Source organism: Malaclemys terrapin, chromosome 1 (genome assembly GCF_027887155.1).
Source record: "Malaclemys terrapin pileata isolate rMalTer1 chromosome 1, rMalTer1.hap1, whole genome shotgun sequence".
Taxonomy (NCBI): Eukaryota; Metazoa; Chordata; order Testudines; family Emydidae; genus Malaclemys; species Malaclemys terrapin.
The window spans coordinates 275,266,613-275,293,192 of record NC_071505.1 but is presented as its reverse complement, the minus strand read 5'-3'; the positions used below and the strand labels follow the sequence as shown (position 1 = coordinate 275,293,192).

The 26,580-nt window shown below is 42.6% G+C and overlaps 1 protein-coding gene across 3 annotated transcripts in view; it reads left to right on the top strand.

Moving 5' to 3' along the window:
* PIBF1 (progesterone immunomodulatory binding factor 1) overlaps positions 1 to 26,580 on the top strand; it is a 190,072-nt gene that overhangs the window by 153,958 nt on the left and 9,534 nt on the right. For all 3 annotated transcript variants that reach the window (XM_054013350.1, XM_054013369.1, XM_054013359.1), the window contains exons 15-16: positions 2,229 to 2,359; positions 14,577 to 14,661. In XM_054013350.1, coding sequence (XP_053869325.1) covers positions 2,229 to 2,359; positions 14,577 to 14,661 — 216 coding nt within the window. The remainder of the gene's footprint in view (positions 1 to 2,228; positions 2,360 to 14,576; positions 14,662 to 26,580) is intronic.

Sequence of the window (26,580 nt, the reverse complement as noted above, 5' to 3'; positions counted from 1 at the left end):
TAAATAGCTACGTGTTATTTTAGCAAATCAATTTCATAAGATGGCAAAAGGAAAACATACTTGTAAGTGATCACCCTGTAATAAATGCATACTTATTATCTCTTGTTCCAAGTTACATCTTTAGAAATTAATTTAAAATTTACAACCATTTTAAATTAACCTACAAAGGATTTACTTTTTGTGTTTATTCACAGAAGTGTAATCAGAAATGAAAAGCCACTTAAAGGATTCTTTGCACATTTAAGAGATGTTAAGACTTATAGGCCTCTCTGCTCTGGCAAATTTAGGACCTGCAATTTACCACCAGTACAGCTCAAAACCATTGCCACCTCCTGTCATCTGCTCCATTGGTGAATTATGGGTCCCTCGTTTGCCAAAGCAAATTGAGACACAAGGGACTTGTCTTAATTAAAATATGTATCATGTCTAAACATGATAGTGGAGAGTTATCTGAAGTACTGGCTATGAATGGCCGGTCAGAGTAAACCAGGACATGATATGTCCTGTATCATATTAATGTTCAAACATGATTCAATTGTCTAGTGAAGGCAAGGCGGTATTATGGAGTAGGAAACCCTGATAACTACAGTATTATTGGAAACTTTTCTAGTACTGAACTATGAATTATCATGATTCATCATTAAAATGTAAAGTGGGTCTGATTGTCAATTGCCTTGCACTTTGTGCAGTTATTTGCGCTCATGCAAAGTTGGTGTTAAATGCTACCAAATCAGAATAGTAATGTTTTGTACTTTGTTTGCATGTCGAATGACTATCCGAGGTGCAAAGGCAATATAGAGTCATGCCCAGTATCGCTAGTAGATGCTACCAAGGACTAGCGAAATATTCTAGTATCACTTTTATAAAGGTATCTCACATGATTTTTTCTATATTATTTATTATAGTGCTTTTCCAAATAACTATATTAATTAACTTACATTTTACTACTATATTGTGATTATAAATCATGACTATAGGTGAATTATTGCAGTATAATAATGATCCAGTCATATAACCAGCTATTAGACCATATTAATAAAAAAAGACAATTCATGCAGGTATATGGTACAAAAGCTTTATTGTAATGATATACCTTTAATAAATGATATTGAAAGCCTGCATATGGGCTTTTCTCCCATCATCTTCTGCTTCAAAAGTCTTAAAATATTTGAATATTGTGGGATTCAGAAATTTAGTGAGTAAATATTTAGAATGAAAGACTGTTCATCAATTATGCTTTCTAATTTAGCATGTTAGTTACAAACAGAAAATCTGTTTGCTGTAATATACACTACAATTTATTAAACTAAACTAGAAAAATTAACTTTGTGAAACAGGGATTTTGTTTTTATAAAATGTCTTAACTATAAAGAAGAAAACCACAAGTTGTAGGTGTTAGCATTTTGTGGACTAACCTGAAATGCAACCATTGGAAAAATATAGATGGACTGATGTGTGATTCTTGAATACTTTCCTATGCTAATTTTCCACTTGAGGCACACCTATCACCAACAACTTGCTTGAAATTTTTGACTAATTGTGTGTGACGTGATTTATTATATTATTTATTTGTATTGAGGTAGCATCTTGAAGCCCTAATCAAGAATTATGTCCTTGTGCTAGGTGCTGTACACATGCATTTAATAAAAAGCATTACCCATCCCAAAAAGTTTTGCAATCTTAGAAGATAAGAAAAGAACAACAGATGGATAAAACAAATGGGTAGGGAAGAGAGTCATCAACACTATAAATATGCTAGTTGAAGTCATGTTTGCAGATAAGATCACCCAAAAATAGGGCTTAGAGAGAGAAAAGGAAAGTAAAAAAGATAGAGCCCTTGAGGACCCCACCAAATAAGACTGAATACAGACAATGGAGTCATGAAAGCCGGGGCAGACAAGTGCTCAAGAAGAGGAGTGTGTCAGTGGTGTCGAAGACAGCCAAGATATTGAGGAAGATGAAGTAGAGAAAAGACCCTGAGACTTGAACAGTAGGAGGCCATTAAAAATTCTGGTGACAACAGTTTCAGTGGAGTATAGAGTTCAGAAGCCAGATTCAAATGGATCTAGAATCGAATTAGAGGAGAGGAGCAGTTGTAGATTAAAGAGAATTGGCACCATGGTTTGAGGGATTGCATGTTTTTATTGTCAGATTATCCCTTTTATATGATCATAGTATGTTGTACTACTTTATAATTTTTAAATAAATACATTTTTTTCTTTTGTCAGCTTCACAGAGCCAATTCTTTGTTGAGTCAAGTACAACAGCCATACAAGTACCTCATTGAGTCTGTACAACAGAGAGATTCTCAGATACATTTACAGAAAGAACATATTACACAACTTGAGAAAGATCTCAGGTAAATACCACAAAATTTTGTGTATGTCATTTTTATATTTATCTGCATCCCAACTTAGAAAATAGTATTAGTGTCATAACATTTGAGACTTTGCTACTGCATCGTTTTCTAAACCAGTTTTATATGCTGCAGTTCTCACATCCAGGTTTTCCCTCAGTCTCATAGAACTGGAGAGAGGCAGTAGGGAAAGAGTTGGATTTAAAGAAGAGTTTGGAGTTGGGGAGAGATGGTGGGAAGAAGAGGAAGGTCATGGAAGCAGAGAGGAACAAACCAGACTTCATATGAAATCAGGGAAATAGTTTGTAGACAGAAAGAGATTATGTGATGGAGCTGTCCTTTGGGCTGGGAGAGGTACAATCTGAGGCATAAATAAAAGACAAGTCCCAGAATTCATTTCTGAAGCAAAGTTAAAATTTTAACTATTCAGTAGTTATATAGTAACTACTTAAGAGAAGCATACATTCACACCACTGTGAAACAACCACTGTCAATAAAAGTCTTCCCCTTCAGACTATACAGCACTGGGAGTGCAGAACTGGTACTTGGCTATAGTGGCAGCATATTACTTTCGATGACAGGGAATGAATATGTATCCACACATGGATATTTGTTTGATTTGGAGGAATGTCTGGAAAGAAAGTACAGTTGAGTGGAGTGCATTTCTATAACAACTTGAAGAAGAACCATCTGTTTCAAACTCTAGATGTGCAGATAAACTGGAGAGAAAACCTTCCCAGATAGCCCCAATGAAAGGTGATATCTCACATCTTTCATTGGGGATATCTTTGACTCAATAGAAGTCAATATTTTCCTTCCAGAGGAAAGGTTTTTTTGACGTTTTCCCAAGCCCCTCATGAAACAGAAACCTCAAAAATTAATGCGCTTTTTTCTCATACTGATGGTCTCTTTCACGTATGTGACATTTTATGCACAAATGTGGATGAAACCATTAAATTTACCCTGTTTGTGAGTTCAACTCTGAGGAGTGAGTGAATGTATATGAAATGTCACAATAACCTATAATAACAAAAAAGAGACAAAAAGACCTACTGATATAAATCAAGGACTGTATTAGCATCATGCCTAGTAAACAAGAACAGTGTGAGAACAGAAATCAGTTAACCAAAATTGATATGTCAGAAATGGTGGACAAAATAATAATATTATGGGCTATACTGTATTCCATTTTGAGAAAAATCAGCAAAAGAAGCAGCTATTTGACAACTACTGCCATATCCACTGTTTCCTGGGACCCCCAGATCTTCTTTGTTCCACTCTTGAGAGATGTTTTGACCAGACCAGGCCAGAGAAGGGGACTCAGATGATACTTCCACTGGCCTTGGCTAAATCCCAGTCACCACTTGGGATGTGAAACTTCCACTCTCACCCACTCCCTATGTGTCCTTTTTCCTTACTCACCTTATTTATTTTCTTTCCTGTCTCTCTACTTTTGCCTTTTGTCTAATAAGAGTCTTGTGTAGCCAGCTAAGATTGTATATTTTGCAACACTTCAGTGAGCCTGTGACCAGACAGGCAACTAAAGGCAATGTCCTAAACAGCCTAATGCTGGTACAAGTTTGCCAGGTCTCAGAGTGGCTGGGCCAGTGTTTTTCCAACAGTGAGGTTGCAAGTGAAAGTCAAAACCAGAGACAGGAGCTGCAATTTCTATCTTTACTGTCCTTTTCTCTCTCCTTTTGTGTGTTTTTTTCTCGGTTTCTCCTCCTCACCCCCTTAGCAAATGGGATTGGATTTAACAACAGCAATAACAACAGCTCCAGCCCATCTCAGCTAACTTCTTTTGTTTTCCGCCAAAAGGAGAGTTATTACCGTCTTTAATACCATCTAAGTGACTGTCAAACAAAGGTTCTTCTTTGAGTGCTTGTTCATGTCCATTCCAATCAGGTGTGTGCGCACCGCGTGCACTCCATCCGGAAGATCTTTCCCTTAGTAGCATCCGTAGGGTCAGCCTGGACACCTCCTGGAGTAGCGCCTTCATGGCGCCCAATATAGGGCCCTGCCTCCCCTCACTCCCTCAGTTCCTTCTTACCGCCAGTGATGGCTAGCTGGAACAACTGTCGCTGTTGCATTGCAAGTGCTTTTGGCAATGTCCACTTCAGTCTTCATTGTTAAATAGCTGTAAATAGTTTGTTAGTTATTAGTCATGGTCAGTTGTTGTACTTGTTGTGATTCTTGGGGGTTCCCCCCCTCAACAACGTTTTCCTCGGTTCTTGGGTTTGCCCCAATTCCCAGGCTTCAAACTCTTCGAAGAACTGTGGCAAGTTTATGCCAAAGAGTGACCCGCACTCTTCTTGTCTATGGTGCCTTGGGGAGAGCCACCAAAAGGACAAGTGCAGGATCTGCAAGGGATTTTGCCCTAGGACCCTTAAAGATTGGGATCAAAGGCTCAAGATCCTGCTAATGGAAGCGGCACTCTGATCACAATCCGACCTGGGGTCTGCAGAACCCACGCCGAGCACTTGTCAGTCTGCAGTGCTCCGGCACCAAGGAAGGACCCTAAGGACACACGGCACTGCCACGACTCCGCCCATAAGAAACCCTCTTCTGTCTGGCACCGTTCTCAGTCCCTGGTGCCACAGAAGAAGAAAAGGCAGCATAGGGGTCACTCTGCCCCTCTAAAGACCAGGGGACCTGCGGCATCGAAGCACATCTCGAGCCAGGCCACCTCGTCTCTCCAGCCTTCCAGGGTCTTGTTCACTCCTGCCCTGTCTGGGGCTCAGTTGGCTCCAAGCCCTCAACAGTCCCCAGACCTCCAAGGTGATCATCTCCCGCTCCCCTCGACACCAGAGGCATTCGAGGCAGCCAAGGACCTTATACGCCTCATGGCGCCGTCCTCCCCGCAGAGGAGAGACAAGTCGCCAGTGACTGCGCGGCCCCAGTTTCAATCAAGGGGCAAACCAGCGATGATGGCGCGCCGATCCCCATCTCCGGTGCACCTCTCCCCAGCACGGCCCACCCACGCAGGGGAGCCACACCAGTCCCCAACCTCTCGGCACCGCTCTTCGGCAGCACAGAGTACCACTCCTCCGTGCAGGGCCGGCTTTAGGCCAATTCCACCAATTCCCCCGAATCGGGCCCCGCGCCGAGTGGCAGGGCCGCCCAGAGTGGGGGGCAAGTGGCAGAGAATCCCTTCCCTGGCTAGAGGCGCCTTTTTAATTTTTACTCACCCTACGGCGCTCTGTGTCTTTGGCGGCAGGTCCTTCAGTGCCACTGAAGACCCGTAGCGAGTGAAGGACCCGCCGCCAAAGACTAGGAGCGCTGCCCAGTGAGTACAAGCCCCATATGGTTTTTTTATGGTTTTTAAGTCAACCCTGCCAGGGCCCCGTCAAAACTATTTGAATCGGGTCCCGCACTTCTTAAAGCCGGCCCTGCCTCCATGGTCCTCCTACTCGGAGACCTCAGAGGCAGAATCCTATGGCTCCAATAGGATCACCAACCCTACCCAGCACCATGGCCTTCGCAGTGGCAGCCTTCGATGCAGTGGCCCTTTTGGACAACCTGGGTGTATCACCAGAGCCAGGGACAGAGCCAGGGCCTAAGGCCCAGGTCACCTTCGGTGTCCTTGGCGTCCTTCGTCCCCCCACAGACACCACCGACAGATGTGTCGCCGACACCACCATTGTTCCCTACAGCTCCATGGCACCGACCCTGCCATCAACGGCACCTCTGGTGGCTGCAGCATCGGTACCGCCAGCATCGACGATATCGGCAGCGCCAGAACCAACAACTTCGGCACTGCCTGCCTCAGCACTGATATTTCCGCCCCCAGCAGCCCCGGCACCGCAAAATTCGGACTTAGGGGCTCAGCAATACTGCATGCTGTGTGACCAACAGGGCGCTGAAGGGATTGAGCAGGGCCCGCTGCCAGGCCTCTCCTCCTTATCCTCCCCAGATGAAGCTGTGGCAGGGACGTCAACGGGCCCAGCTCTGGAGGATAACAGGGTCTGTCAGCAGCTGTTACGTCATGTTGCCTAGGACCTGGGCATACAGGCGGAGAAGGTCGTGGAGGAATCCAACCCTGTTGTCGACATCCTCGCACCCTCTCATATCGCCTTGCCCTTAATAAGGATGATTACAGAGACAACAAAAACCCTATGGCAGACCCCTGTATCTCTGTCCCCTACAGCCAAGAGAAATGAGAGGCGGTACTTTGTCCCTTCTAAGGGATATGAACATTTATACACCCACCCACCCAACTCCCTGGTGGTTGATGCAGCTCAGAGAGAGCGCCAGGGCTACCAGGGACCCTCCCCTAAGAACAGGGAGACAAAAAGACTTGACCTTTTCAGTAGGAAGGTCTATTCCAATGGGGGACTACAGCTCCGCATTGCAAATCAACAGGCCATCGTGAGCAGATACGCACACAACCACCTGTGCTGCGATGGCCAAGTTTGCAGAGCTACTGCAGCAGGGCTCTCATGCAGAGTTCTTGGCATTGTTGGAGGGGGGAAAGCTGGTCTCCTGAGCTTCCCTGCAAGCGGCATTGGCCACAGCAGATGCAGCCTCACGTACTATGGCCATGTGGGTTGTAATGAGGAGGGGTTCCTGGCTGCAGGTCTCTGGTCTGCCCCATGAGGTCCAGCAAACGATCCAGGACCTCCCCTTAGAGGATTCGGCCCTCTTTTCCGATAAGACGGATAAAAGACTCCATAGTCTGAAAGTCTCAAGGGCCACCCTGGACCTGCAGGGACTCAACAACTTTGTCAAGAAACTCAGGTTACGCATGGTCTCTTTGGCCTCCATTATCCCCTCATTGGATCCAGGAGACTGGTATGCCGCCCTTGACTTGAGTGATACATACTTTCACATAGTATGGTATCACAGAAGATACCTCGGGTTTGTTGTAACAGCCACTGTCAGTTTACTGTTCTCCCATTTGGCCTGTCAGCAGCACCTCAGTGTTCCCCGAGTGCATGGCAGTCGTGGCGGCGTTCCTGCACACGCAGCAGGTACAGGTGTTCCCGTATCTCGACGACTGGCTGATCAAAGGCCACTCCAGATCTCAAGTGAAAACTCAGGTTGGCTTCATAAGAAGGACATTCGATGAACCGGGTCTCCTTCTAAACGAGGCCAAATCAACACTGTCCCCGGTGCAGAGGATAGAGTTTATAGGGGCAGTGCTAGACTCAACTCAAGCCAGGGCATACCTCCCAGAAGCCATATTTCAGTCACTGGGAGACATCATATGGGGCCTCAGGCAGTTCCACACCACTACAGCAAGGAATTGCCTGAAGCTTCTGGGGCACATGGCCACTTTTACCTACATAGTACAGCATGCCAGACTCAGGCTTCGCCCACTCCAGTCATGGCTAGCGTCAGTATATCGACCAGCTCGGGACGCTTTGGACAGCATCGTAACCCTGCCTCGCTCGATACTAGACTCCCTCCTGTGGTCGCTCGACTCACAGGTAGTTTGTGCAAGGGTACCCTTCACCAGCCCCCAGCCATCCCTCTCATTAGTGACAGATGCATCAGATCTGGGATGGGGGGCACATTTGGGAGACCTCAGGACACAAGGCCTCTTGTCTCAGGAAGAGCTCGCTCTGCATATCAGTGTCAGAGAACTGAGAGCAGTGCTCCTGGCGTGCCAGGCTTTCGGAGCCCATATATCAGGGAGAAGTGTATCAGTCTTCACAGACAACACCTCGGCAATGTTTTATATCAACAAACAGGGGGATACATGCTCCTCTCCCCTGTGCCAGGAAGCCCTCATGCCATGGGACTTCTGTGTAGAGCACTCGATACACCAGCAGGCATCATACCTTCCTGGGATACAGAACGAGCTGGCGGACAGTCTCAGCAGGTCTTTTCATGGCCACGAGTGCTCCCTCCGGCCAGACATAGTGAGCTCAATCTTCCAACACTACTGGAGCTTTCCCCAAATAGACCTGTTCGCCACACGCCACAACAGGAAGTGTCACCTATTCTGTTCCTTCATGAGTCACAGCCCAGGATCCATAAAGGATGTGTTCCTACTTCCGTGGGGAGGCCACCTCCTATACAGGTTCCCGCTGGTTCCTCTCATTCACAAGGTGCTCCTCAAGATCCGCAGGGACCTAGTGTAACAATGCGACCTTTGGCGGGACACTACTGAGAGTATCAATTCAGGACAAATTGTTTAGAGCAGGGAGGAAACAGCCCAAGACTGGGGGTCCTTCACTATTAAGGAACACCAAACCAGCCAAACAGAGAGGACTTCGGTTTTACCCCACTGGTTAACCAGACATCATACGAGCAATTCCGTCAGACAACTCCAGTTTCCCAGTATCACCACCAGCACTACTCCTTATGGGGATGAATGGTTATTAAAACCAATACCCCAGTAAAAGAAAAAAAACGGTTCTCCCAATCCCAAAGGACCAACCCCAGACCCAGGTCAATATGCAAGTCAGATCTTACCCACAAATCACTCTGTTGCCAATCCTTTAGAACCTGAAATCTAAAGGTTTATTCATAAAGAGAAAGAAATATAAATGAGAGTTAAAATTGGTTAAATGGAATCAAATGTATACAACCATTGCAAAGTTCTTAGTTCAGGCTTGTTTAAGGCTTGATGGGATTACTGCTGATTTGAACCAATCAGGTCTCTGGAGTACAAACGTCCCAGCTCGGATGGGTCGTTCAGTCCTTTGTTCAGAGCTTTGTCCACACCGAGCCCTAGTGATATTGATAGCTCCAGCCTGGCCACACCAGCACTGGTACACATCACTTCTAGAAATGTCCATGGCAACTCCGATCACCTGACCACTCATCCTGGACCTAATCAACAGGATCACAGCCACCTCCAACAACCGAATCTCGAGTCACTCCATCTCATGGCGTGGAATCTCTATGGCTGAATGCTGTGAAGCTGTCCTGCTCTGATCAAGTCGGACAAGTTCTCCTTGGCAGTAGAAAGCCCTCCACAAGGGCGACGTACCTGGCCAAGTGGAAGAGGTTCTCCATCTGGTCGGAGAACTGTCAGATTCTGATGCTTGCCTCGGTACAATTTATACTGGACTATCTCCTCCATCTTAAGCAACAGGCACTGTCCCTTTCGTCAATAAAAGTTCACTTGGCAGCCATCTCCGCCTTCCATCCGGGCGCAGAGGGCTACTCAGTCTTTGCGAATCCAATGGTCAGCCGTTTCCTTAAAGGTCTCGACAGACTATACCCACAAGTATGACAGCCTATCCCAGCTTGGGACCTCAATCTAGTCCTTTCCAGACTTACGGGATCACCATTTGAACCACTGGCGACGTGCTCCCTGCTTTCTCTCTCTTACATAGTGGTGTTTCTAGTGTCAATAACCTCAGCTAGGAGAGTGTCAGAGCTCAGGGCCCTTACAGGAGAGCCTCCTTACACTGTATTCCATAAGGACAAGGTTCAACTCAGACCTCACCGGGCCTTTCTCCCAAAGGTCATCTCCCAGTTTCACGTCAACCAGGACATCTTCCTCCCAGTGTTCTATCCTAAGCCGCATTCTAGTGGAAGGGAGCAAAGGCTTCACTCATTGGACGTCCACTAGGCGCTAGCCTTCTACATCAAGAGGTCGAAGCTGTTCTGAAAGTCCGTCCAGTTATTCGTGGTGGTGGCCAATAGAATGAAAGGCCTCCCTATCTCATCGCAGCATATCTTGTCCTGGATCACGTCATGCATTCAGGAGTGCTACCACTTGGCAAAGGTGCCCGCTCCACCAATTACCGCGCACTCCACCAGGGCTCAGGCCTCCTCAGCAGCACAGGTCTCCACACAGGAAATCTGCAGGACAGCAATGTGATCCTCTATACACACTTTCACCACGCACTGTGCGATCACTCAGCAGGCCAGAGACAATGTGGCCTTCGGACAAGCTGTGCTCCAATCAGTGGATGACTCCGACCCCACCTCCTGAACTTTGGGTTGTGAGTCACCTGATTGGAATGAACAAGCACTCGAAGATGAAAAAACGATTACTCACCTTCTTGTAACTGCTGTTCTTCGAGATGTGTTGTTCGTGTCCATTCCAATACTCACCCTCCTACCCCTCTGTCGGAGCAGCCGGCAAGAAGGAACTGGGGGTGTGGGGGGTTGACAGGGCTATATATTGGGTGCCATGAAAGCGCAACTACAGGGGGCGCCCAGGCTGACCCTACATACGTTGCTAGGGGAAAATCTTCCGGCTGGCGTGCATGCGGCACGCAACCTGATTGGAATGGACATGAACAACATATCTCAAAGAACAACAGTTACGAGAAGGTGAGTAACCGTTTTTTATTTTCCTTCTGAGGACTCTCTCCAGTTAAAGGCAGGGGGAACAAAGGATATTATTAAAATGAAAGTCTGATTTAATACTTTACATTCCAAATGCTTTCATTGTTTTTCCTTTTTGTTTTCTGTATTTCTAGTAAGAGGTTAGAAGACTTTTTAACAGTGGGTTTGCCATGGTGCTAAATAGACAGACATTTCTGTACACCAAACTCCAAATATTGTTTAAAACTGTTTAATGTTGGACAGTTTCAGGGTTATGTTAACACCTTTGACTCTTTGGGCCTATTTATTCCATCTAATACAACAGTGTCACCCAGGGATTCATGGTAATAACCATCAAATAAATGGTTGGTTGTTGAGACTGCTAAGGGTTAGTGTGCTCCTTTCTGACATCAGAGTTGATGTCTTTCTCATGGACATGCACTCTTATCTCAGGTTGGGATTTTTGGTGTTTACAGCGGGGATGAATTGAAACCTTTTTCTAGTGTCTATTAGTGGCAGATATTCCTTGACAGAAGACTAAATAAATATGTTAAAACTTAATTCATTGGCTGATGGGGGTTTGTGGCCTCCCAATTCTAGGGGATTTGGGAGCTAAGGTAATTGTCCTCAAGCAGATTAGTAAGAAACCACTAGCAGTGATGAAAATTTGGTCATGTGAGATCTTGATCTCTGAGCCCAAGATTTAGAGCCTTTTCCTACTGGGATGCAGAAATTATTGGCATGTTGGATGCTGTAATTTGGAGTGCCAAGTCAGGACTTTTGTTAATGGTAATGAAGAAAGATAAGCTCCTTCCCAAAACTGACTTTGGAAGGACTTCCTGCTCTCTGATATTATTTGGTAGTTACTAGTATGCATGTTAGTAAAGTTGTCTCTGATAACTCCACTTTTCCACTAATTTTTGTGTATCTTATCCGCTATATTTGCAGTAGTGTACACATTTTTTTCCCTTTACTCCAACAATGGATGAACACAAGAACAAAGCTTTTCTAAATCTGGAAACTGGCACTTTCTGATAATTCTGTATTCACAGTAATGACTGAAGACTGAGGCCAGGTCTACACTAGAGTTAGGTCAACGTAACCATAAAGCAGTTTATGTCAACATAACTATGTAAGTGTCTACACTAGAATGGTGCTCCCAGCGATGGAAGTCATAGAATTGTAGAAGGTTAGGATTGGAAGAAACTTCAGCAGGTCATCTAGTCCAGCCCCCTGCGCAAAGCAGGACCAACCCCAACTAAATCATCCCAGCCAGGGCTTTGTCAAACCGGGCCTTAAAAACCTCCAAGGATGGAGATTCCATCATCCCCCTGGGTAACCCATTTCAGTGCTTCTAGGAAACTAGGAAATAGTTTTTCCTAATATCCAACCTAGACCTCCCACACAGCAACTTGAAACCATTGCTCCTTGTTTTGTCATCTGCCACCACTGAGAACAGCCTAGCTCCATAACAGCTAGTTATCTCATCATAGAAGGCAATCAGTTTGGTCAGGCATGACTTGCCCTTTGTGAATCCATGTTGACTGTTCCTGATCACCACTCTCTCCTCCAAGTGCTTCAAAACAGATTCCTTGAGGACCTGCTCCATGATTTTTCCAGGGACTGAGGTTAGGCTGACTGGTCTGTAGTTCCCCGGATTCTCCTTCTTCCCTTTTTTAAAGATAGGCACTATACCTACCTTTATCCAGTCGTCCGGGACGACACAAGTCGCCCACTACATTAACCTAATAACTCCATCTCTTCAAAAGGCGTAACGCTTAGGTCGATGTAGTTAGGGAAATGCATTACTTACATCACCTGTTGGCTGTCAGCCTTGCACAGGGCTCATAACCCAGAGCCCCACCACCGGGACTGACAGCCTGGATCCCTCCTGCCACCTTCCAGTTAGGCATTGGGCAGGGGTGGAGGGACAGCCTGAGCCTGGCTGCCTCCCAGTGCGGGATTTGAGGAGCGGGATAAGAGGAGCCCGAGCCCAGCCACCTCTTGGTGGCTGTAGGTTGACCTAACTTATGTCAACTTAATTTTGTAGTGTAGACAAGCCTTGAGTTGACAAAACTAAATGAAACAGCACAGTTTCATCCTTAAATTTGCTCATAAGCAAAAATTAGAACAATGTTATAACTTCACTTTATGGAGCAATCATGGTGTGTTGATTCAAAAGGGAAAGAAGCAGTATAACTGGAATATATTTAATTCAGCAGATGAAACTGAACTTCAGACATGAGCTTCTGACTAATAATTAACAGTGAAGTATACTCTTGTGCAATATAAGGTATACAAGGAACCTTATGTTGTGGTTTCTTTAAGTTTGTGAGTCATGCATAAGAACTCCAACTCTGAAAGGTTGGTTTCTGCTGTTTATAAAATACATAAGTCCAAGAAAAACTAAAGTATCACTGAGTAACAAGACATGCATATAGAAAGAACACTGAGTTCGGCAGCTTCAGTATGTGTTAAAAATGACAGAGGATAAAAGTACTGCCTAAATTAAAAATATATAATTAAAATAGTTTAAAATGTAGTCAGACTTTGAAAATATAGCTTAAGCAGTATGAATCAAATTGCAGGACACTTCCTGGGAAAGTAATGACTGCCTGGAAGGAGCTGGTGGCTGTAAAGCTCAATCAAGGGCTATTTACTTGAAATAAGGTTGTTAATTCCCAGGAAGTACCCAAATCCAAAATCGATGTTGCTGTTCTAAAATGGAAAAAGCCATAGGTATATGGCCATTTTAAAAAAATGTATGATGCAGTTGATTGATCATTTCTATAAAATTTATACCCTGAACATTAAACATTTGGTGTGCTTGAATCATATCTAAATATTCCATTCGGTTTATTATGTGTTTCCTTCTTAGACTGTTTCTGAGTTTCATAACCTTTTTTACTGCTATATGACTAATCATTTTACTGTGGTGTTGATTTCAAGTTTAACCTGTTGTGAAGATGATTTGGTTTGGTCATGTGATGCTGACATCAGTCCCCTTTTTCTGAATTCTTGAGACTATGGAAACAAAATTGGGCAAGAGCATATACAAATCTTACGAGTCTCACAATCTGGCATTTATTCTTGGAGTCTGATGCTAAAGCTGAATATGGAAATACATTTAATTATACTAGAAGAGTAGCTGCCTAGAATCAGAATTTGTAGAGGAAAATTGTTTTACAAGTTAATACAATGATGTAAGATAACAAAAGGAAGGACAATTAAAGTTAAGCATGACACTGGGTCTTTAATACATCCCATTGATCCTAAGTTATACGTGTGTTCAAGATAAACCTGAGATTGTGGGTGCTACTATAGTAGTAAATAATATGTGGCAAAAATAAATTTTTTACTACTTCTGCAGAGACCACAAAGCTAAGAGAATGCAAGTTGGACTTTATTCCTTCTTATGCATCATCAACAGAATTATTTATAAAAATCCAATTACATAGCCGTCAGTCACAACAGCACAAATCCAGTGGAGGCAAAAAATTACACAGCAGAGAGTGAGGGTTTAATATGGTTTGCCAAACCTTTACTACTAGTGATGATGCATAAGAATGAGAGAAGACCTCAAGTTCAGGTTCGAGGACTAGGAGTAAACAAATCTATATTTGCTTGTAAAATGGAGAAAATTTTATCTAGAAGTAACTGACACAATAAAAATAGAATTGTGTGATGCCACTTCTAAAGAGAAGAATCACACTTTAAATCAGATCAGTTTTGTTTTTCTGTGGTGTTGTATGTAAATGAATCAGTGATTTTCAATTCTGTTATTTGATTAAAGCAAGCATTCACATATATCCATCTTTTCAGATGTGTTAACAACCTACAATTTTTGAATAAAGGATTATTTTATACAATTGCTTGAGCACAGTCATTGTTTCCAGTATTTAGCCTTAAAAATGCATGTTTCAACCAGAGAAGATTAGAAGAGATTATCTGTTGCTATTACTGTATTTCCTATCCTCTTTTCTACCAGCATTTTAAATAAAGAAAAGACAGCTTTGCTGCGTGTCAAGAATCAAATGGCAGCAGATTTGGAAAGACTTCTAAATCATCGTGAGGTAATCTTCCTATTTTAGCATAACTTTACCATAGATGTTTTTCTGCAATTAAAACTTGAGAAAGTTATATTTTATATTCTGTAGATTTTAGCAATATATAGGCAGTGTGTCAGCTGGGCACTTAGAAAAGGGAGTTCTCTCATCTTACTCACTGTGTGATGCTGGGCAATACACTTACCCTTTCTGTCCCTGAGTTTCCTCACCTGTAAAAGTAGTTATATTATTACTTACCTGCCTGTTGTTAGTTTAATTGTTGATAAAGTGTTTTGGGCTCTTTGATGAAAGATGGTATAAAATGCAAAATATTATTTTATACTGTATTTAAGAGTTCGTTGTACATTAGTTCTCAAAAATGCCGTTAAGTCATTTATTATGTAAATTTATTGGAAGCATTCTTTTAGGATGCATAACTTTCCTCAGTAAAGATTGCAAAGTTGCAATAAAAATGTGCAAATAGAAAATATACATATATTTTGTGAGGTATCCTTAATATATGGTATTACACAATGCTTTAATAGAGAGATTATTCATTCTCTCATCTAAAATATTGTTACTATAATGTTTTTAAACATGTATTTATGGAAGCAGTACTAGGCACCTAAAGGTAAAAGTAGTTCAATTGATTATGAAGAAATATTTAGAACCTTTAAACTAGATTTTTACATTAAGGTAAGTGCCAGAAATTGTCTCTTATTAAAGGTAAAATCTGTGAGGCAGTGATAAATAGACACATCTCGGCTTCAACCGTGCCAACGCCTGGAAGGGGGGGTGATATCTTTTATTCATCCACAGAAAGTGGGACAGCATCAACACTGGTCTCATCCGTTGCACTTGCTAAACTTGAAACCATACTTGATATGGAGTAGGGGTCCCCTCTCTGGATTTTTCTGATAGTTCTAAATAGGGAGGTCAATTATCAGCTGGTAGTTTAGTAGCAACATATTGCAGATCAGAAGCTCAGTTTTTGCAGAGGCCCCAATCCTGCAATGGTGGGGTCCATTCAAATGAAACCCTACACTCATATACTGTACTCAGTGGAGCTCTGTGCAGATATAAGGATCTGCTTGTGTGGAGCTCAGTGCAGGAGTGGGATCAGAAAGCAATGAAAGGTAAAAATAAGCTAATAGTTTAGACTTGGGGTGTGAAAAGTTGGCCTGAAATCTGAATGAAATTAAAATTCTCCCTAAAGAAAGATGAGTTTTTAGTAGCAGTACCAAAATAATTATTTTGTGGTAGAAAAGTGCTATGTTCCCACAGCACTGAATCAGCCATGAGATTTCTAATTGGATTAGAAAAAGGGGAGGGAGATGTCCCTGTCTGCTGTTCTGGTCTCCTGTTTTTAGATTCTTAAACTGTGCATATCACCATGAAATTTGACACCTTCCAGAGTTATGAATAAGGAGATAGCATCAGTCATTTGAAATTTCCTCTTCATTCCTTCCCTAAAAGGGTGTTTCTGTTTCTTAGCTGTGTGTGCATAATGGGAAGACCAGGGTGAAGAAATGAATGTTAGGGCTCGTCTCCATGATAAATTACTCTGTGAATTTACAGCGCACCAGATTGCCACAAAGTAACATTCCATGTGGACTCTGCTACAACACACCAAAAATCCTGGATTGCAACTTGCTTAATTAAATCTTTTCTTTTTACATAGTTTGTTTTAAAACTCTCCTGAATTCTCTGCTTATTAGCATATTTGACAAAAAAAAGGAGTTAAGTCACACATCACTCTCACCTCCCATACTGGGAGGTATATCTCCTGTAATGGCAGATTCTAAGTCACCAGGTTTCTACAACTGCCCCTCATGTGACAACTTTGGTGGTCACAAAGTCTCCCAAGACACAGGCATTGCCCCAGCAGACATTGCTATTCAAAAGACTCCAATCTCTCATGCATGGTTCATGTACACACCTAGAGTGGAATCTGTGTGGACAACACATTTCAATGAGCCACACACAGTTACTGTAAGGTAAGTAACTGTTCTTTCACTTCAGAATTAAAATTTCTGATAAAACAGTATCAAACTTGTTCTTTAATTCTAATATGAAAAGGCTAAAGATCTTTCCATACTGAACCAGCTTATGTAGTCCTCTGATATAACTTATTTTCAGAATGGACTTCTTTATATAACTCTGAATTGATTGTATTGCTTTTGAAAGGTGGCAGACCTAAAGAGCCTTGAGATTGAATTCCTCTAACTATAAAGCAGAAAGCAACTGTGTATGCTTCCCAATACTACCCCAGCAGAAATGTGCCTCTTCTTTGATCTTGTGGGATGCTGTGTAGGTGTATCAGACATGTATTAACTCTGCCTGTTGCTTCTGATTTTTGCTAACCCAAATTCAGATTTCACAGTTATGATTAGACTTGGGGCAAATGCCTGATACCTTTCAACTTGTTTGAGTTGGTATTTATGTTTAGCTTAATTTCATCAAGTAGTAAAAATAATCAACCACAACATTAAAATGATCAACTTATATCAAACCCAACACACTCTTCCCTTCCACCAAAATTTAAATCAGTAGACAAAATCAATATTTCATTATTTCATCTAATTTTGTTTGTTGAATGCAGTCTTAATAAAAAAAAAACAAACACTTGAAAAATAAAATGGCCAGTTTTTGGATTACAGCTGACCTGGACCTCAACTGAACCAGATGTTTAGTAGTGGAGCTTATGTTTGCATTTTCTTGAATCTAGCAAGGAATTCTTTTTTTGAATGTAACTTTCAGGTAAGCATGCTTTGAGGGCAAATTCACATGTATTGTCTCAATTCTAATCTGAAATGCGGAGCTACCAACCTTTGAAAATTCATTACTGTGCACAAAAAATACTGCATTCCCTAAGAAACAAAATGTGAACCAAGGTATATCAAGTTAAATTTGAGAAAGGTGTCTGTCGTGTTTATATCGTAAATATAAAAGGCAAAATTAATTTTCTTAAATGCTGTTTTTACTGTTTATATTTCATGAACCATTGAGCAAATGTTGAAATATTAGTTTCTCTAGCAAGGTAATCCTCTGCCCTACCCTCCCTTGCTATTGCAGAGCAGTAGTTTTTTTTAAACAGTTTGCTTTAAACAAGTTAATTCTAATTATTTTGGTAACGTGATGTGACCACTCTGATATGACTATGAAATTCTATGTTCTGTTGTGAGACAGATGGAGAGTTCCAAACTATAGTTCATCTTCTCTTTTTTATTTCTGTTTCACTTCCTGGAAAAGTTTTGTCCGTGATAATTCTGTAGTTATAAATGAATCTATAAAAATATAGAGATTTAGTTATTACCAAACTGTAGTTCAGTCACTGTAACTTAAAAGAACAATCACAGAAAAGCCCCATTATCTAGGATAAATGTATGGCATGGTGGGGGAGGGATAGCTCAGTGGTTTGAGCATTGGCCTGCTAAACCCAGGGTTGTGAGCTTAATCCTTGAGGGGGCCACTTAGGAATCTGGGGCAAAAATCAGTACTTGGTCCTGCTAGTGAAGGCAGGGGGCTGGACTCAATGACCTTTCAGGGTCCCTTCCAGTTCTATGAGATAGGTATGTCTCCATATATTATTATATTATTATTTTTTTTAACAAGGGGAGAAAATTGCTTTCATGGATTTCTATGGATGCTTTTAAGAACTGATTATTGCAGTTGGAGATATACTGTCACTTTCTTATAATAACTCTGTAAAACAATTTTGTCAATCTTTTCTACTAAAATATATGAAAAAGGGATTATTTGAAACATTGCTTCTTTTTCTGCCAACGAGAATTGTAATTGTGCATTCTTATGTCTGGATTAGATTTTAGAATGGTCCACATAATAATTCTTTAGTGTCTAACTTCGTGCGTAGGTTGGGGATAGGAGGTCGGGGTTGTTTGTTATAACCTGTGTCATGTCAATTTCACACACTATTTCATTCTCTAATCTGACAATTATTGCTAATTAAAGATCTGGCCCAAATCACACTCCAGATACAAACTCACCCTGATTTTTGAAAAAACTGCTTCTGAATCTGAATTTTATGGATTGTCCTTTATCCTTTTAGGGACCAAGTCAAAACCCTGAAATTGGGAAAAGTTATTTTCCATTCTTTGTAGTTTAAGCCCACCAAAACTGGTAATACTAAAAAAAAAAACCTTTATAAATGGATTATCTGAAGAATGGCCTGGTGGGGGAGCCCTGACAGCAGCAAGGAACGGTTCAACTACAGGCTGAGCCGGTGCTGAATGACTGTGGAGTGTGCCTTTGGCCGTTTAAAGGCCCGCTGGTGATCTCTGTATGGGAAGCTGGACTTGGCCGAAAACAGCATCCCCGCGGTTATATCCGCGTGCTGTGCCCTCCATAATATTTGTGAAGGGAAGGGTGAAAGCTTCACTTAAGGCAGGAAAAGACCACAAAAAAGCAAAGAAGACATGCTGCAAGAAGTGATGCGGCGATCTATTAAAGAGAATGAGAAAGCACAGAACTGGAGGGAGAAAGAAAGCAGGATCCGCCAGGAAAACGCAGTGCACTGGCGGCAAAGCACCGCGCACTGGCAGCAAAGCACTGATAGGCTCATAAGCATCCTGGAGAGCCAAGCAGACGCTATCCAGGAGCTGGTATCCATGCAGAAAGAGGAGCAGTACCACAAACACCAACCCCACCACAGCCCTTGTCCCGAAACTCCGTTGTGCCCCACTGTCACCTTCAACCCACTTTCCCCAACTTCCGTGTTCTTCATGCCACCCGCTGCCTCCAACACCAGTATCTTCACCACCCAGCCCTGAAAACGACGAACTTTACCCTCTGCACTCAACCCCCATCACTATGCAGTATAGCTGTCCTGAAGTGCAGCACTCACTGCACAGCACACCAGACAGGACATACGCGAATCTGTGATTGTACTGTTCCCCATTCCACCCCTTTGTTTCTTTTCAATAAACGAATTTTTTGGCTTTGAAAACATTTTTTATTATTGCATAAAGTAAAAGACTCCTTAGCCCAGGAAATAAACAGGCACTGCAAGTCTGTCTGTCTGCTTAGCAAACACTGATTCCTAAAGATTGGAACTACTGCACTTCACTCCCATGCAGGGCACCAGATATCAATGCTGGTTTTCAGCCTCAAATTGCTCCCTCAAGGCATCCCTAATCCTTGCAGCCCCGCTCTGGGCTCCTGTAATAGCCCTGCTCTCTGGCTGTGCAAATTCAGCCTCCAGGTGTTGAACCTCAGAGGTCCATCCCTGAGTGAAGCTTTCACCCTTCCCTTCACAAATATTATGGAGGGCACAGCACGCGGATATAACCGCGGGGATGCTGTTTTCGGCCAAGTCCAGCTTCCCATACAGAGATCGCCAGCGGGCCTTTAAACGGCCAAAGGCACACTCCACAGTCATTCAGCACCGGCTCAGCCTGTAGTTGAACCGTTCCTTGCTGCTGTCAGGGCTCCCTGTGTAGGGTTTCATGAGCCACGGCATTAACGGGTAAGCGGGATCTCCAAGAATCACAATGGGCATTTCAACTTCCCCTACCGTGATCTTCCATTCTGGGAAAAAAGTCCCGGCCTGCGTCTTCCTGAACAGCCAAGTGTTCCAAAAGATGCATGCGTCATGCACCTTTCCGGGCCAGCCTGTGCTAATGTCAATGAAACGCCCACGGTGATCCACAAGCGCCTGGAGAACCATAGAGAAATAGGCCTTCCGATTAACGTACTCGGATCCTAGGTGGGGTGGTGCCAGAATAGGAATGTGCGTCCCATCTATCACCCCTCCACAATTAGGGAACCTCATTTGTGCAAAGCCATCCACTATTTCCTGCACATTACCCAGAGCCACGGTTCTTCTGAGTAGGATGCGATTAATGGCCTTGCAAACTTGCATCAACACGATTCCAACGGTCGACTTTCCCACTCCAAACTGGTTTGCGACCGACCGGTAGCTGTCTGGAGTTGCCAGCTTCCAGATTGCAATAGCCACCCGCTTCTCACTGGCAGGGCAGCTCTCAATCTTGTGTCCTTGCGCTGCAGGGTGGGGGCAAGCTCCTCACACAGTCCCATGAATGTGGCTTTTCTCATCCGAAAGTTCTGCAGCCACTGCTCCTCATCCCAGACTTCCATGACGATGTGATCCCACCATTCGGTGCTTTTTCCCGAGCCCAAAAGCGGCGTTCCACGGTGCTGAGCATGTCCGTGAATGCCACAAGCAATTTCGTGTCGTACGCGTTACGCGGCTCGATAGCATTGTCAGACTCCTCACTCTCACTGTCACTTTGGATCTTAAGGAATAGTTAGACAACCAAACTTGCTGGCGAGATAAGTCAGCATACGCCTCAGCAGTTCGGGCTCCATTTCCCGCAGACAGATCGCGCTGCACAGAAACCGTTGAAAGATGGCGCCAAAGGTGAACGGAAACAAAGGGATTTCTGGGATGCGAAGCAATGCATCACAGGGCGTTGGGACAGGACCCAGAATGCCCCGTACCCACGCCCCCTTCCCACAACCCACGGCCCCAGAATGGGAAAAGGTGCTCTGTGGGATAGCTGCCCATAATGCACCGTTCCCAATAGCGCTGCAATTGCCGCAAATGTGGCCATGACAGTGTGCTGGGCAGCTGTCAGTGTGGACAGACTGCAGCGCTTTCCCTACTCATCTGCACGAAGTCAGGTTTAACTCACAGCACTGTACAACTGCAAGTGTAGCCAAGGCCCCAGTGTTGACGGGTGGATGTGGTCAGGGTGGATGTGGTCCACTCCCAATAATTGATGAGGAGGTGTCAATACCAAGAGAGAAACAATTGCTTTTGTAGTGAGCCATCCACTCCCAGTCCTATTCAAGCCCAAATTAATGGTGTTAAATTTGCAAATGAATTGTAGCTCTGCAGTTTCTCTTTGAAGTCTGTTTTTGAAGGTTGTTTTTTTTTGTTGAAGTATGGCTACTTTTAAATATGTTATAGAATGTCCAGGGAGATTGAAGTGTTCTCCTACTGGCTTTTGTATGTTACCATTCCTGATGTCTGATTTGTCTCCATTTATTCTTTTATCCATAATTCATTTATTCTTCTGATATGTGGGTCATAAACAGCACCCAGAGGTTTCTATGCTTATGGAGCTTATGCACCTATGGAGCCCAGAGAGCCACCCTCCGAAGTAACCACTTTCCTCAATGTGTTCCTCTGCCTGCAGTTGACTTAAGTTCCAGAGGCCTGTTAGCCTTCTATATCCCATGCCAGCATCCTAGGGGAGAGCAGCAACCCTGTTTCCTCCTCATTATGCTTTCCCTGTACTCTGGGCCATAAGGTTTCTCTTCACTGGATAGAGGAAAGTGCTAGGGGCTTTTACCCTTCTTTCTCCCTTTGAGATTTGGGGTCTCACCAAGTGTCTGTACCCCCATAATTCAGTCCCATTCACCTGTTACACTCATCTCTACATGTCCTCCTTTTATCTCGATGTATCCCTTTTTCCCCTGCTGTGCCTCTTGTTGGATCTCCTGATACCACACTATCTCATTTCCTCTCATCTTTGACATTAGTGCAACAGAACAGGTGGCGAAATGGGCCACCTGCACAAATCTCTGTCTCTCCTTCGTTACACACTAGTCACACAATTGAAGTGCGGCCTGCTCTGGTTTGAACTGTAACTGAATTGTGCTGAGGGAGAGTGGCTGGTGGCAGCTTAGGTCAGAAAGCCACTGCATTGGAGGGACGCTATGGAGCCACTGACTGTAGCAGCAGCCAGAGGTGGATTAGGGTTTTGTGGGGCCCTGGGCCAAAGCAGTCACGCACCCCTTCCCCCCCCAGGCCCATACTTCTACTCGGGAAATGGGATCGGGGTACTGGGGCAGGGAAAGCCCCCCCAACCCCACTCCACAGCAGAAGCTCCAGGCGGGCAGGAAGAGCAGGGCAAGCCTCCGTGTCCCGACCCCGTTCCCTGGCAGGAGCGCCGGGCAGAGTGGGCCTGGTTTGCACAGTGGCTAATCTGCCACTGGCAGCAGCTTCCATATGCAAAAGAGGATATGGAGAGAAGTTGTGACAGAAGGGCTCATAAAAGCATTGGAGTCAGAAGGAGAAGGCACTAAGTACATGAGCAGGGGCAAGAGAACAGTGAATCTCAGGAAAGGGAAACCGTTTAATGGGGAGGAGAGAGGGAGCTGGAGAGGTATCTGAAGGGGGCTGGAAGGAAAGGATTGGAAACAGGTGCGTCAAATAAATTATGTCGAGCCCTGCTCCTTTCCTTTTTTCTTTTTTTCTTTTTTTTTTTTTATTTAAAAGATTTTACATGGTAATTTCAAAATTATTTGTGTTTCCAAAGTGAATTCCTCCTCATCTATGTGCCGTAACTTGTTTAATCTTTAAAAACAAAATCTGACGTACAGTGCTTGGTGCTCTTTTTAAATGTTAAGCTACAGGGTAATTATCATATTTCTTATGCTACATTTGTGTTCTGAGATTCTAGTTCCTATTAATGTTCTGCATGTTTTCTCAGTAGAATACAGGGACATTTCTGCATTACAAGTAAGCCCTGGAGCTATTCTCATCTTAAAACTTAGAGAAACAAGTGACATTTACATTGCTAAATGATTGTAGAGAAGTTTCCAGTTCATATTTTGCAGGGGAAAATATGCTCTTAAGCAGCAGTATTTGTCATTTTGTTATCTATTTAGTGATGTCAGGCTTTAATTAAACTTGAATACAAAATGCTACTGAATTTAGGCAGATGAAGGATTTAACAGATGGATACATTCATTCATTTCTTGGTGTTGTACATTTCTGAATAGCAGTTTTCATACAAATTCTTCAAGAATTATCTTTCCATTTGCTGTCTTATATGCTAAATAATTGTATTTTGAATATTGCTTGCTACCTAGCAATTACTGTTTTTAAGATACTAAAAGGGGCAGCAAGGTTTATACTAGTCACTTCATATAAATACAATATAAATTCTTTTTTTGTATCATTAAAATATTTTTTCACAAAATACAGGCAAAGTTCAACTCACTGATTTGAATTACAAGAGCAAACTGGCATGAACATTTTAAGTAATATCCTTTTTTCAAGGGCAGGTTAAATTAAAAAAAGAAGAGAGGAATTTAAGTAAGAAATTGTTGGCAGAAAGGTCTTCCAAATATTTAAATATTTAATTATATTCATTTTTTTTTAAGTGTTGGCTATTAATTGTTTAGTCATATTGTTAGTTTTCCAGATGTATAGACTTTTTTACTTTCTTTCAGTGTGTGTGATACTATTTGAATATCCTCAAATGTAAACAGAATGTAAATATATTTATGAAATACCAAAAATGGGATGAATCAAATTAAAGGGGGGAGTTACTCAATTGAAGAGATAAGCCCTCATAATCAGTAGCTGATCGTGCTTATTATTATGACTATTTTGACACATTAGTAAAACTGAGTCAGTACTGTCTTTATTTTATTTTCATTAAAGTAGATTTAACTGTAATTGAGTTATACAGTGGCTCTGAGCTATAATGTATTGGTTCCAAATAAGTCTTGTGTTTATTTTAAGTATATTATTTTTTCTGTGTATTTTGTTTACATCAAAGTATTAGAATATTCATATAATAAATTTCACACATCTCTTTTATAAATTATAAATTTACCTCAAAAATTTGAATCACTCTTTCCTTTTTTTTCTCTAACAATTAAAAATATATATATAAAATGATTAGGAACTAAGGTAAAATACAGCAGAAGTAGTCAGGGTACATGCTGTGGCATTCTGTACATGCCTGAGGGAAATAAAGGGGGGAATGGACTCACTTGGTTGAATCTTACTATCTGCAGCAGTGAAATGGAACCCTTCCAGTGTCCACCTGCTTCTCTGCACACTGTGCTTAGCGTTAGTTATTAGTATTGTTAATTAATTTTGTTAGTAGTATGTGTTTAGTCTTTTTGCCAGTTGATTGACAAACAAAAAACCCAACAACTTTTTAGTCAGATGCTTAGTTTATAGGCTAGCTACTTCTCCTTCCCCCATACAGGGGCCTTAGCAGTATGGCAGAAATGAAATCTCTGAGGTTCAAACTCTGCTCTTCATGTGAAGCTTCAGTACTGCTTAGCAGCAGGCACTCCACTTGCCTTTTTTGTTTAGGAGAGGGAATACTCCTTTGCTATGTTCCATGTGTTGCTCCTTCCATCCATGGACTCAAAAAGCTAGAGAGATCCATCTAAAATTGTTCCTCGTGGAGCAGTCTGTTCATGCGTCCACAGATGCCGAAAGGAAGTATGTACCTAGATCTCAATCTTTTGGTCAGACCCTTTCCACGAACACCCTGTGAGCTGAGATTCCACCCCAGGCTCTCTAAGTCATCTATCTCCATTTTGGCAACTTTGACCTCTGACAGGGATAGGAAGGGGCACTGTTTCAGAGATAAGCCAAGGCATACATCATCCTCGGGGCCTACCAAGTCAAGACACATGTGTCAGCAGGTGCCTAACTGGTCTTGGGCTCAGCAGTTGAAGGACAGCCAAAGGTCTCACAAAAGTCCCTTTGGCATCTTGGTACCAACCAGCCTGTGTTACCCAGTAAACCTGTAGACTGCCCTTTGGTTTCCTGGGCCTCTACATCCCAGCCCCAAGGAGGAAGCTAGCTAGATCTCAAAGCTCCTTCAGGCAGCATCCTTCTGCTCAATATTACTACAACTCTCGGAGAACTTTAGAGCCACTGAGAAAGAAGCAACAATGACTGTTCACTTCTTCCTCCACTTAAACACAGTCTGTGTCTTCCACCAGATGAGTGAACTACTTGAGGATCCCTCCCCTTGCACACTCTTTCTTTCCCCTTTGGCAGCTTCCTCTTTTACTTTCAAGAAGTCTGGACTCGGATCACATTGAACCAGTAGATTCTGGAAATTCTCAGTAACGGTATTCTATTCAACTCTAGTCTCTTCCTACCCTCTTCACAGTCCCTTTTCAGGGACCTTTCTCACGAGATATTATTAAAACAAGAAGGGGACGTCTTTCTACAACTTTGAGCAATTTGGAGTGGAAGAGGTGCCCTTAGAGTTCAGGAGCAGGGGGTTTTATTTCCGCTATTTCTTATCCCAAAAAAAGAAATGGGGTTGTTGTCGCATTCTGAACTTTTGATGTGTAGGTTATAATTACATGACACATATGTTAGAACAAAGGTAATTGTAGCTGTCTCAGGTCTGTTGAAAACCTGTTCAATTGTCACCTTGAAAATTGTCCATTATGTTTAATCTGAACAAATTTTCACACTTTTTAGCAGTTATTTATTTGATAGGGCAACATTCCTTTTTACCACCCTAATCGTATTTCCACATCTGGAAATTCTTTTTAATTTAGTTTCAGTCATATGAACATCAGATTTTAATATCCTACTAACCTTGAATGTCCATAGCTACTTAATTTGGGAAATGTAAGAAGCATATTTGATATGTGTATGTGCAAGTTATGTCAAGGACATGCAGAGCGCATTGATAGTCATCCTTTTATAGTGTCCATAAATACAAATAAACAAATTTATTAAATGAAGTCATATTTTACATTTTTAAAATGTAATGCCACCGTTTCATTTTTGCATCTGTTCTTTTCTCTGCCATAATTGCACTCAAACATCAATAAATGACCCACCATAATTGCAGATAGTTTATTTAGTTGGGGGGAAATCAGATTTTATCCTCTATAATCAGTTGTCTGGACTGTACATATCCATTCTCCATACTTTAAAGTACTGTGTCAGTTATCCATTATAAACATTTTGTGTTTTTTAAGAATTAAATATGTTGCATCTTATTTTCACTTGTCAAGATCAGAATTTACCATTACTATAATTTCAAATGCTACTGAAATCAGAGTATACAAATAGCATTATTTTATTTTACCTTTTAAAAATCATGGACCTTTTTTCACTTTTGCCAGCTCATGATTGTTTTAGAACCTTAGTCACTACATACACAGAATGCCTGTTGA